Genomic DNA, 12,649 nt, shown 5'->3' with positions numbered 1-12,649 from the left:
AAAACATTCCTCAGATCAAGACTATGGCAACTATTGGTACGACTCCTAAACGAATTTTGACCCATCCGTTAATCGATTGACCAGTTGTTGATTGATTAATTGATGGAACAAAGCCTTGGAGCTATTAGAAGATTTTTTTTTTTGGGAGCCCAGAGTTACTCTTTGTCATCTATCTCATGCTGCAATTGCTTGGATTCGTGTAGTCTTATCAGATTTGGAACTCTAGACGGAGTACAAAGCAGGGGGTCAACATGCCCATGCACTTATAAACATTATATTGGTTATTGCTATCATGGAATATAAACCACCAAGCTTTAGCAAATTCCCATGGTGACTAATATTACATAGATAGCAAAGTTCTCTTGAGAGGAAATGAAAACTGACAGCCTGCTTCAATTCAGTGCCAATATTGCAGAGATGTACACCATCTCTAATAAGAAACTAAAAGTGCTTACATAACCTGCAGCGGATATGGTGAATATTAAAACAACAAGTCTTGCAATTGTTATATCTCCAGGGGTACTCATCCGGCCCACTTCCTATAGACATTAATTTCTGCAAGCAGCAGCCATCCACAATTTTTTAATTGACCAAGCAAGTGAAAGCATAGTTAGCACAGGGATAATATTCAACAGAATCAAAAGAATAGTTTTCCCTCCACCCTTATAATATCACACTTTCAACCACTTTAAAAGACCACTTTATACTCCTTATCATATTCACATCTCTCTCCTATCAAAATCAGCTCCCTTTTTCTGGTCTTATGACTAGGAAGCCAACCTTTTAGAAAGGGATCTGAGTCAACTCTGGTAGATCCTTTTAAGCTAGCTCTCTGACCCCCATAAAAAACACGCACAATGATGTGACCAAAAAAAAAAGTCAGACGCTTGGAAGTTGCAACTGGTCCAGTTGTCATTAATAGTTTAACAAGGCAAGTGTTTTTGTAGTAATTGCGAAAGGAAAAGGAATGCCACCACTTCCAATATTCTCGGGAGTTTAAGTACTCGTCCTCATAGATCTCTCCTCCAGTCCTCAATCCACTGTCCCCCTCCTTCCCACATTATTCTCTCACCTCATTGGCCATGCTGCCTTTTCCAACGCCAGAAGAAGAACAACAAAGAAGAAGAAGAAAAAAAAGAAAGAGTTTGATAGTGTCAGTGGATAAGAACTGCCACGTAATCTCATTGTTTCCTCCTTTTGGGTCTTAATAGCATCCACCAGAGTGACAAAAAGGATCTTTGTCCTTGTACCCGTAATCCCACGTGGCATCTCCTGGGATGTGTCCGTACGCCTCTTTTAAGGTAGGCCAAGAACATTCCATCATGGCGATTGGGGAACGTGACGTGCTTAAAAATTAAATGTATGCAGCGCATTGAGTTTAGAAGAATTTTGGCAAATATTGTCTCTCTCTCTCTCTCTCTCTCTCTCTCTCTCTCTCTCTCTCTCTCTCTCTCTCTCTCTCTCTATATATATATATATATATATATATTTATTTATATGACCATTTCAGGACAGTGCAAACTTTGGCGCCGTTATAAAAGTTAAAAAAGAAATATATATCCAACCACTTGTGACCTTTATATTTGTAAGTTGATGTCTCACACCGTCATCGTATATCTAGGGTGATGCAACCTGTAGCAGTATATGAACTGTGTGAGTGAAATCACTTGATAGGTTTTAATTGGTTATGCATATCTATTGAATCTATATTAGAGTCGCTATGCTTACAGTTTGTATGAGTACGTACCCAATGTCCAGCTATCATCACAAGGATGTGAATTTATTCTTTTATTTATATATATATATATATATATATATATAGAGGGGACCATCTATCTATGTTTGATTGCTGCAATATTTTCTTTTTTTCTTCGTATGTGTGATAATATTATTTTGCTTTATTTTCGTGACATTGTTCCTGGGTTTCTCGAATCATCTAGAAATTTACAAGAAAAATAATAAGATGAAAAATGCTTGTTCACTTTTTTTCCTAAACCTAAACCTGCTTCATATAATTTTTGACAAGGAAAACTGAAGATATTTATTCAAAATTGAGGGATTTATTTATTTATCTATTTACTACAGTAGAAAATCACCAGTAAAATTAACTAATCTATATCATGGAGTAGTAAGAGAAGACCCAAGACTTCCCTCTGCCCGTTTAACTGACCGGCCCGTCTCCCGATGCCGCTTAACGCCGTTATATCGTCCGTTATGTGGCGAGCTGACTGACACCAAATGGACGGTGCTGATCACCTCTCAGTGGATCTTTCTACGTCCCTAGTTTGGACCCGAGGCTAAACCGGTCCGGATCCGAGCCGGGGCATCTCCTCTCGGTAATGTTGAAATCTTCGCACTACTTCTATATCGCTTTATCTTTGCCCTTCTCCTTGGTCCGAAACCCCCCCACCATTGTCGCGGCGAGATTGAGAGCCATTTCGCCCCTACTCCGACGCGGAGAAGCAAACCCTAACCCTAGCTCGAAGTGCGAATCGACTCGATCTCCGTCCTCCTCGAAGTCCTCGCTCGATCGGAGTAAGTCCACCGAAAACCCCCAATTTTGGCCCCTTCTGTTGCACCTGGACGGAGAATCTAGGGTTTTTTTCTCTCTTGTTATACTCTTTGGTTTGGTTTCTGCGCGGATTTGGTTTGGTTTGATGAGCTGATCGGGCCGTGTAGATTGGGAATTCGGTGGAGAAGTATTGGTTTGGGAGGAAGTCCTAGAGGAAACTTGGTGAGCTTTGCTTTCTTTTATCCATCCGGAGGTTGGTTTAGATGTAGGGCGTTGTTTTGGGGCGAGTAAAGTTGTTTGCTTCTGGAGCTGTAGTTTTAGGGTTTGAGAATATAATTTCCTCGAGTGAGATGGGAGGTGAATTTTATGTTGATTTACTTGGACGGTAGGATGCTGATTGACATAATTTGAGGTTTAGATGTTTGGTCATGGTCTCTTTTACTTGAGGACTGATGAATTGTTTGATTTTGGTGTCTTTTATTTGCTATGGAGGAACTAGGTATTAGCTAGTTTAAGTTCAAATTTTAGCTGAAAGGCGTACTCTGATGTTGGGCAACATGCCCTACTGAATTTGCCTACTGGAAACATGTTTGATTGCTCAGTGTGAGCTTACATGATGTAATGTATGGTAGAGAATTTGAAATGCTTGGAATGGCACAACTCTGTTCTTAATTAAGTTTTCTCAGATTCTTTGAACTTACTCACATATATTTTGAATATTATTTCCAAAATCTAATTTGTGAAAACTAAACACATAGATTGTACTGCTCACTTTTGCTCAACTCAACTTCTAGATTGTAGTATTAATGCATATTTTACTACTTTATGACATTATCTTGTTCTCTTTCACTCTTGAAGGATTTTTATGGTTGATAAAACATTGTTTTAGTAACATACTGAGATCTTTGAGTGGTAATGGCCAGACTAGACCCTTCAATTGGAAATTTGAAAGAACTGCATGATTCTATAGAGTTTATATGATCTGCCTGAAAAGAAAGATATTGCTATAACCCTGCGTTACCTCTTTTTAGGCAAATGTTGCTTCTTCTGTGTTGACTGTCTGATCCATTATATGTTCTTCTTGGTCATATCCAGGACATCTCCATCATCTTGTTTAGATATAGGAAAAATGAATCTCGTGGAATGCCAATCTGCTCTTATCCTACACTTTTTTTTCTTTGAAATTTATTTTGTTCTACTTAGAATCTGTTATCATTTGGCTGTGCAGTTTTTTTATTATTGTACTTAGGTAATTCATTATCATTTTTATGTTGATGTTTTCAAGGATCTATGTGAATTCTTCAACCATTTTATAGTATTTTCTATTTTCTCTGATTGGATTTTGTTATATGCTGGATTCAACTTATACGGTGGGAAATTGGTGCATTCGGGTCTGCTATTCTGGTTTTGGTGAAGTATATTGGTACAAAAGAAACATGCTTTCCCTTTGAATCTTGACCAACATACGCATATGATCTGAGATATACAGTTCTATTATGTGGGAATTTCCTAACTTCTTTCTTGATTCTCTTGCTTATCTATCATCCCCTGAAAGAAATACAATATCATCCTGTTCTTCATATTTTCAGATGTCCTTTTCTGTTGTAGGTAGCTAATATTGTATTCACATGATTTCACAGAGTTGATTTGAAGGAACGTGTATGCTACGAGACCATCAGATCGTCATGTAATAAGCTGATAATCTATGGAAAGTTTGAGTTACACTTTCCAGTGTGTTTTTCTATTTACGCTGGGGAATAAAGTAGCTGGGAAGGTCTTGATTTTCTTTGACTAACTCAACCCAGGAGTCATCAACCCAACTTGGTTTCTAATGATGTTTCGTATGTTCACACTTCACAAACATGCCCGAATGTATCTTACCAACTTATGATTTGCAAATTTCAACGTTGATGTTTGGATCCACAAAACTTTTTCTCGGATTGTCTTTATGAAATTTGGTAGCACCTTGTTATTGGCTTCAATTCCAAAATTAATTGACTTGCTCACATCAGATATACTTGCGGTTTGCAATTTAGTATTTCCTTCTTGGTAAGATAGATGTGGAAGGAAGAGGAAGAAGATCTGAATATGATGTATCTTTAAACAATATTTATCTGTTCAAATGGTTAGCAAGCCCATCCCTTTCACACTCTAATTCCTGAGTTGCTATTTGGTCCAGTTCTCATAGACTGAGAAAGGGACTGGCAGGTTGCCTTCATATCTCCCTTTTGGCATGAACTCTTAATCATCTGTGAGGCCAGACAACTGGATGTTGAGAAACAAACAACTAAGTCTGAATGGATCTCTTGATGCACATTGTATCTAAACAAGCTTAGCTAGCCAAAGTTTCTAGAGGATAGCAGTTTCCCGATAGACACTTTGCAGAGGCTTTAGTTCATTTCCTGACAAGGAAAATGCTCCGAAAAGTTTTCAGTCTCAAGAGAAATTCAGGAAACCCAGGATTTGCTGAGGCGAGACAGTAGTTAACTTTTGATATTTATAGTCAACAAGAAGCTCATTTAGAGCATCTCTTAGAAATGTCACAGTTTCGGCCTTCGCAGCAACAAGGTGTTAATGACATACAGCTGTTGCAACAACACTTGATGTACAAGCAGCTGCAAGAGCTTCAGAGGCAACAGCAATTTCCACAGGTAGATCATGGAGCTAGACCACAAAATTTACTACTCAACTCACTGCCTGCCACTGCAAGACCGGCACTTCTTGATCAGTTGCCAGCAGTTTGGAATGAAATGCCGACAAATGATGCATCTAATTATATGTGGTCCCATAATTCTCTGGAAGGTGAGGTGAAGACACTCAGTAACTCTCAGTCACTTGTATCTGGTAATGTGAACCGGGCACAATTTGGTGGCCCTCCAGCTATGAACAACTTCGCCAATGGCATTATGTTATCAAATAATCAAATTCAATCTGCAAGATCAGTTGGATTAGTTCCACAACAGCTAGACCAGTCTTTCTATGCCATGCCTGTTAGCAGCAGCAGAAGTTCTCCCAATCAATATTCCCAGACAGAGAAGACATCAATGCAATCAGATCCATTTAATTCTTTTCAAACTGAACACCATTTTCCTGAACATGGTTGCTTACAAGATGGCATTTCTTATTCTACACAGAACATGAAAGGAAAAGGTTTGTTTGGCAATGATTCAATGCAAACTCAAATTACTGGTGTTGCATTAGGGAACTCTCAGCAAGTGAATCATCTGCCTCATGGTGTCCAGTTTCAGGAATTCCACAATATGAAGAATCAAGGTGAATGGTCAGGTAGCTTGCAAGAAAAGTTAATACCACAGATAGGGCCTACTAGTGGTGCAACTAGCCTAGATCCTACCGAAGAGAAGATCTTATTTGGCACTGATGATGATGACAATTGGGGTGCTTCCTTTGGGAGGAGTTCCAATTCTTCCACAGGACATTATGTTCATGCTAATCCTTTGGATAATGATTATTTTGGTGGATTGCCGTCTCTCCAGAGTGGGAGCTGGAGTGCCCTTATGCAAGAGGCTGTGCAAGCTACAAGCAGTGATAATGGAGTCCAAGAAGAATGGAGTGGCCTGAATTTTCAGAGATCAGAACAATCAATTGTCAACAATTCAACTGTATCTGCTGATAATAGGAAGATACCAGCTACTTGGGAGGATAACAACCTGCAGAGTGCATCTGCTCTGCCTTCAAGACCTGTTCCGCTATTTAACAGTAATGATGGAAGCATGAACTATCCTAGATTCCATCATCCTTCTACATCTGCATATGACCAGAAGGAAAGAGTATCAAGTGAATCTTTGAGTGCACCTTCACCTAATCAGCAGTCATCTGGAGAAGCCAATAACAAGAAACTGTATACTAGTCTCAAGCAAAAACAATCCGATGAAGGTAGTCTTGAAGTACGGATGAATGTATCTAATGGTAGTTGGGTACAGCAGACGTATGAGCTGCCAGAAAGTAATTCACATCCCTCAAGCAAGCTTTTTAACTCACAGAGGGCACAGGGATTTTGGGCTTCCCCACAAAATATGCCCTTTCACAATGTTACAAATGAGTCTAGTAATAAGTCCAATGTCTGGAGCACTAACAGTTCCCGGGCACCAAATGGAGATGGCACCTCAAATACTCGTGGTAGTGATGACAGTGTGTGGAATGTAACTGGGAAGAATGTGAACTCAATTAGTGGAATGGAACAGGTTAAACCTGATATCTCCCAAATGCAACATGAAGAATATGTAATGGATAAATATGCCGCTATGGTCAACTCAAACATGGTGGACGTCAATCAAGAAACAAATCAGCAGGTGATTAATAGACATCATGTAGATTATGGGAAACGTGGAATCTTTGATTCTTCTATTCATTCTAAAGCTGCTGAAAATGTGGAAAGAGACCAGAATCAGCCAAATAGGGGCCCACAATCTTGGGATTCATCAGGAAATAACACTGACAGAAGATCAGGTGACCGCAAACAAGAACATCTAAATGTGGTATCTAATGACGGCCAGATCTTAAGCTATTCGGATCAGGGAAAACATATCAGTAGTGGGTTTGCTGCCAAAGGGAATTCCTCGAGTCAGTATGATCAACGAACCATGGGATCTCGCATGTTGCATAATCATCAAATGGGCAGTTTAGGGATGAGTGTTGGTTTTTCTTTTCCTCCAAATACCGTATCGAATTCTCAGGGTTTGCAACACTCTATTATTGAACAATCAAATAACTTGGAGCAAAGATTTTTGGGATACCCACAAAATGTTAGTAATGTTGCTTTGGACAGAATGATGGATGCAAGAGAGGTAATTAATTCTACTGTTCTCAATCTGGTATTGCAAATTCTATTTCTTCTCCAGTAGGATCATTTTATTTAGCTAGGAAAAGTAATGCTATTTTCTTATTTGCAACGTCTCTTTACTTGTCTACAGAGAATGGCTACAGGGGAAGCGGAACTGAAATCGAGAGCTGACATCCCTAGCAGTGACTCTACTAGGTCTTCCTTTGATGGATCAACCACTCTTTATTCCAATAGTAGGACAGTTCAAACAAGGTATCCTTAGCTTGACATATTGTTATATGCTTTAGGAACTTAGGATGTTGAGTCTCTTCAAGTATAAATAAGTAAATTGTATGATTGTTCTGATCATTATTTGACTAGTTTGCTTGCTATTCTTACCATTTATTTTGCAGCACGAATTGCTGCTTAGAAAAGTATTTTGAACACTTCTGTCTGAAGTATATTTACAAGTCATCTTGGTTTGACCTGTTCCTATCTTTAAACCTATCCACCATGTCACTTCAGAAGATTTTCACAAAATTCCTACTTGCCATTTCCAATTTTATGAGAAACCATTTCTTTGTTCTGGCATTAGACATTCTTTTCACGGCATGTCTTTCTAAGAATAAATTTATAACTGTTGCAGTCAAAATATGCTTGAACTTCTTCATAACTCAGACAAGTCAAGGAATAATAAGGATGTTGCTGCATCTCAAGTGCCTGAATCAACTGTTGATGTTTCTGCTACTCATCAACAACATCATCAACCTTCTATGATGCAAGGTTTTGGTTTACGATTGGCCCCACCAACCCAAAGGCAACCCATCTCTAGTCAGTCTTCCTTCCATTTGGTTGATAGTAAGCAATTTGACCGTGAAGCGGGAGATAAAGATCAGACAAGGTTAACTTCTACGTCTGCCTGTCATTCTCAAGCAACTCTGCGAGGAGAAGAACTAGATGGTACATCAAGCTTGTCTGAACAGAAAGGGGAAGCCTTTTCTTCACACAATCAAGTCAGCACCTCATCAGCTGTTATGCTTGATTCTTCTTATAGATATCAGCAACAAAATTCTGGTACAAGTGGGCATGATGTAAATGAGTCGCGAAATTTTACTTTTAGTAGCCAGAACAATGTGAATACATCTCATGCTAAATCACTGCATTGTTCTTATGATGGAGGTTTAAGTGATCAATCTGCTGTCCAGGAAGGAGTACCTGGTTTGGCTGGCAGAGTTCCACCTTCCAGGCATGCTTCCTCGTCTGATACCTATCCATCACAGTTGCACTCAGCAGAGATGAAACATACCAGGCCATCAAATGCAGGTTTTTCTCAAATTAAAAATTCAGGCCAACAACCCCCTGTAGTAGACACGAGGTCTGGTTCACAGCCTTCTATTCCAGGCATGCATCCGCAAGCTGGTTTATCTACCATGTTTAAGAATGTATGGACAAATATTTCTGCCCAACGTCTATCTGGTGCCCAACCAAATAAGATCACTCCGAATATGCTACACTCCATGATTTTAGCAAACAATTCCAGGGATTCAAGTTTATGGGGCTTGCGGAAGGTGGATGATCAGGGAAAGAAAAGAGAAGATGTTTCATCTGAGGTTGGTACAAGTTCTACTAACTCTCAAAATCATGAAGAAAGACAAGTCTTGAGCAATTCTGCAAAGCAAACATCTTTGGACAATGTTGATGTTGGTTTTAGGAGAGGACTTGCATCCCAAGGTCAAGAGTCTTTTCGGAAGTATTCCTTCGATGGAAGTTCTGCAGTCCCGGTTTCATCCTTGGCTCGGCTGCATCAGCAAGATGTTAGCAGGGGGAAGCATGGGGAGGACTCAATTGCTCACTCCCAGACACTAAATACGTCCCTTCCAAATGCTGCTAGTAGCAGTGATGTATTCCACGGGCGTGCGATGAAACCCTCAGATGTTCAGCAGCACAGTTACTCTTTACTTCATCAAATGCAGGCCATGAAGGGTGCCAATATTGATCCAAGTAATAGGTCAGAAAAGAGGATGAAAGGAGCTGACTTTGGTTCTGATTCTTCACAGATGGACTGGAAGACAGGTCAAAGATTTGCATATGGTCAGGATAGCGTGTTGAGGGTTCCTGTAGATAATAATGCTGGTGCAACTTCACACAGCTCATGCTCTTCAGATGCTCAGGTAATAAGCTTTAATTCAAAAGAAAATGAAGAGAGAAATACAGCTCTAGCTCCTCAGCCTACTGGTAGGGAAGTATCTCCTCTTAGTGCAAGTCCGGCATCAAATATAATGGAAGGAAGTGAGCGTCCCAAGATCAGCCCACAGATGGCCCCTTCCTGGTTCGAACAGTATGGGACCTACAGAAATGGTCAGAATCTTGCTACGTATGATGGCCAGAAAGTTTCCACCCGGCAATATGATTTATCAAGATTTTCTGGGCACATGGATAAAAATACTGTAATGGAGCGAAGACTTGATAGCAGTCAGGCTGGTGGTCTTGGGCAAAGTACAGCATCCACCATGATAATATCAAATCAGTTACCTCATTGGCCTTCTGATATCATGGAGAATGCTGTTGGTATGAGATCAAAGAAGCGTAAAGCTGTAGTATCCAAGCCGCTATCCTGGCACAAGGTCATTGAGGGACCTCAAAAGCTGCAAAACATCAGGTAATTTGTTGTCAATGGTAGCAACTTTCATGAATGGTTGTTTGCTGTTCTGTTATTCTTAGTGATTGTTGAGGTTGCTTTGTTGTTCTTTCATTTTCCATAGTAGTCTTTTGATCTTTGTAGAAAAAGTAACATGTAGTTTGCTTTCAGAGTGGGAGAGCTGGACTGGGCTCAGGCTTCTAATAGGTTGATTGAGAAGGTTTGTTTAGTTACAATTTTGAAATGCTAGCTTTTTCCCCTGCCCTCATATTCCTGCCGAAAACATCTAGGGTCACATTATGAACCTTACTTTTGATGCAGTTGGAGGATGAAGCTGAAATGCAAGAAGATGGTCCATCAATTGCTCCGTCCCGAAGACGGTTAATTATCACCACTCAGTTGACACAACAACTTATTCCTGCTGTACCAGCTGCAATTCTTAAAGAAGAAGCTGCTTCTAGTTATGAAAGTCTGACATACAATGTTGCTAAGTTGGCATTAGGGGATGCATGCAGCCTCATCTCTTGCTTGGAAAGCAAGTCTTGTCTGCATGCAGATGATGATAATATGTAAGGATATATATCCCTTGCTTATGTTCATGTTTGAAGTATGAAGAATGCCATAAGCTTATAATTTGCATTTATGGGAATCAGTAACTTCCGCAATTAAATATCAGTGTTCTTTATATTCTAAGACATTTTCTCCTTTAATTGTGCAGTACATCCGAAGGAACTAGGAGTACGGAGAAGGTCGGTGATCATTTCTTCTCAAAGGCCGTGGAAGACTTTGTTGGAAGATCCAAAAATCTGGAAAATGATTTCATAAGGTATGCCCTGTGTTCATTGTGAACTTCCCCCTTCCCCCTTCCTCCTTCCCCCTTGTTTCCTTTTACTTGTCCCAATCTTTTCATATCATCAGAAAAGCATGTCAAACTTCAAAGTAGTGCACTGCTAATGCCAGTCTTTTTTGCTGATAGATCATTTTTTATTATTCTTGTGAGAGCTCGACCTCTAACTTTGTGAAAACTTATTTTCTCTCTTTCTGGTTAGATTATTTATCTGTTGAATACCATGTTCCTGAAAGATAACCTTATTTTCACAGTGGTCATGTCCCTACTATGTCAGGGAATCACTATTAAAAAACCTTTCCATTTACACTCTGTCAATGACTAGCCAATTATTGACATTATGATGATACTAATAGTTTTCGTGCTGCACATGACTCAGTATCATTATACCCAATCTTTCTTCTTATTCCTTTTTTCTATATTTGCTGCTTGAACTCTTTTGCTCGTATCATGTCTGTTGAATTGATATAATTTCTTCACGATCCTCAGTGAAGTTACAGGAAAATCTTGATTTCAAGTTGTATAGTTCTGGACTGTTCTTCTCTAAGATTATGAGAGTACACTTATAGTTGATTGCTGTGATCTGAATTCAAAGTAAACAAATTCTTTTACTGGTTTTTCTTTTTTATGGTGTTATGTGGGGAGACTTGATATTCAAACTGTTCCTTTCGAGCAACATCAGGGTGATTTTTCCATAGTGGTTTTAGAGGGGGAAGAATATTATGATATAAATGTACTATTATGGGTTTACGTGATTTCTCTGACAAGATAAACCTCATAGAAACTTTATTCTTGAGGGTTGTGTTAAGAAATCTTATATGTTAGTTATAGACTTAAAGGCATACCTGATTGTATTTTTCTAAGCAATGATTGAGTTTTTAGAGTATGTGTTCCTTTGATTTGTACTTGTATTCTATGTTATAGTTTGAATTCTTTTTCATACTTTACTTTCTCTACTGTCATGCTCTCAAAATTGGAATTTCTATTGGGAATTACATAATCCGATGTCCAGTTCTTTCCTGTTTGAAGCGCACACAGATGGATAGTTATGTTGTCTTACATTATAACACGGTGGCATTCTACCTTGTTTCTGCCAATAATTCAGGTTGGACAAGAGGACCTCAATGCTAGATGTACGACTGGAGTGCCAGGAGTTGGAGAGATTCTCCATTGTCAACCGGTTAGGGAAATTCCACGGTCGGAATCACACAGAAGGAGTAGAGGGTTCGGCTTCTGAATCTGCCCCTCGGAGAACATTTCCTCAAAGATACGTGACAGCACTTCCCATGGCTGGAAATCTTCCTGAGGGGGTGCTTTGCTTCTCACTCTAGATCGTTATTTTGTTGATTTCTTTTTCTTTATTTTTTTTTTACTTTTGTGATCTTCATTGTCCCCCCATAATTTTTGGTGCTCACATCCTTCGACATGCATGAGCTTATACAGGGAAAAAAAAAAGGAAAAGAAAAAGAAGTGATACCAGGGGGGGGAGTGATTCGCAACATCATATTACTATGAAGAAGTAGTTGGGAATGCTATAGGTGTACCAGCCTGTGAATTTGGCACTGGTTCTTTCCATTTACTTGAAGTACAGAGTTTTGTATATTTGTAGAAACCACGGAGGATTTTGAGTCCATTTTCAGGAGAGGAGCTGTAGCTTTATCGATGTTTTAGAAGAGCTTATTGTATTGCCTAGGTAGGTCATCATCACAACATTAAAAACAAACAATCAAATCTTTACAAATCTTTGTATAGGATTCCGATAAATTCTAACTAATTTTTCTAAGGAAGCTAAGCCTTACGTCTAGCAGGCAGACATGGGCAACGTGGTTTGTCTTTTTTCCCCCCTTTTCCTGGAAAAAGGGTATTTACTAC

The 12,649-nt window shown here is 39.3% G+C and overlaps 1 protein-coding gene across 3 annotated transcripts; it reads left to right on the top strand.

The window, feature by feature from the left end:
* Nucleotides 1–2,339: 2,339 nt before the first annotated feature.
* LOC140787851 (uncharacterized) lies at nucleotides 2,340–12,440 on the top strand. Of its 3 annotated transcripts, XM_073136929.1 has the most exons (9): nucleotides 2,340–2,535; nucleotides 4,153–4,353; nucleotides 4,692–7,317; nucleotides 7,444–7,565; nucleotides 7,939–9,951; nucleotides 10,102–10,150; nucleotides 10,252–10,499; nucleotides 10,649–10,756; nucleotides 11,883–12,440. In XM_073136929.1, the coding sequence occupies exons 3-9, from the start codon at nucleotides 5,050–5,052 to the stop codon at nucleotides 12,106–12,108; spliced, it is 5,034 nt and encodes a 1,677-aa protein (XP_072993030.1). In that variant the 5' UTR covers nucleotides 2,340–2,535; nucleotides 4,153–4,353; nucleotides 4,692–5,049; the 3' UTR covers nucleotides 12,109–12,440. The 3 variants fall into 3 exon arrangements, with proteins under 3 accessions (XP_072993030.1, XP_072993031.1, XP_072993029.1); XM_073136930.1 differs by lacking the exon at nucleotides 4,153–4,353; XM_073136928.1 differs by lacking the exon at nucleotides 2,340–2,535 and adding an exon at nucleotides 2,576–2,734 and having other exon boundaries at nucleotides 4,153–7,317.
* The last annotated feature ends 209 nt before the right edge of the window (nucleotides 12,441–12,649 follow it).

The sequence above is a fragment of the Typha latifolia genome, chromosome 1 (assembly GCF_019914945.1).
Source record: "Typha latifolia isolate L0001 chromosome 1, TyphaL0001v2, whole genome shotgun sequence".
Taxonomy (NCBI): Eukaryota; Viridiplantae; Streptophyta; class Magnoliopsida; order Poales; family Typhaceae; genus Typha; species Typha latifolia.
This window is presented reverse-complemented; position numbering and strand designations above follow the sequence as displayed.

Coding starts and splice junctions, on each gene's coding strand:
- LOC140787851 (XM_073136930.1), top strand. CDS start 5,050: ATGTCACAGTTTCGGCCTTCGCAGCAACAAGGTGTTAATGACATACAG. Junction 7,566..7,938: donor AGTAGGACAGTTCAAACAAG/GTATCCTTAGCT, acceptor TAACTGTTGCAG/TCAAAATATGCTTGAACTTC. Junction 10,151..10,251: donor CTAATAGGTTGATTGAGAAG/GTTTGTTTAGTT, acceptor CTTTTGATGCAG/TTGGAGGATGAAGCTGAAAT.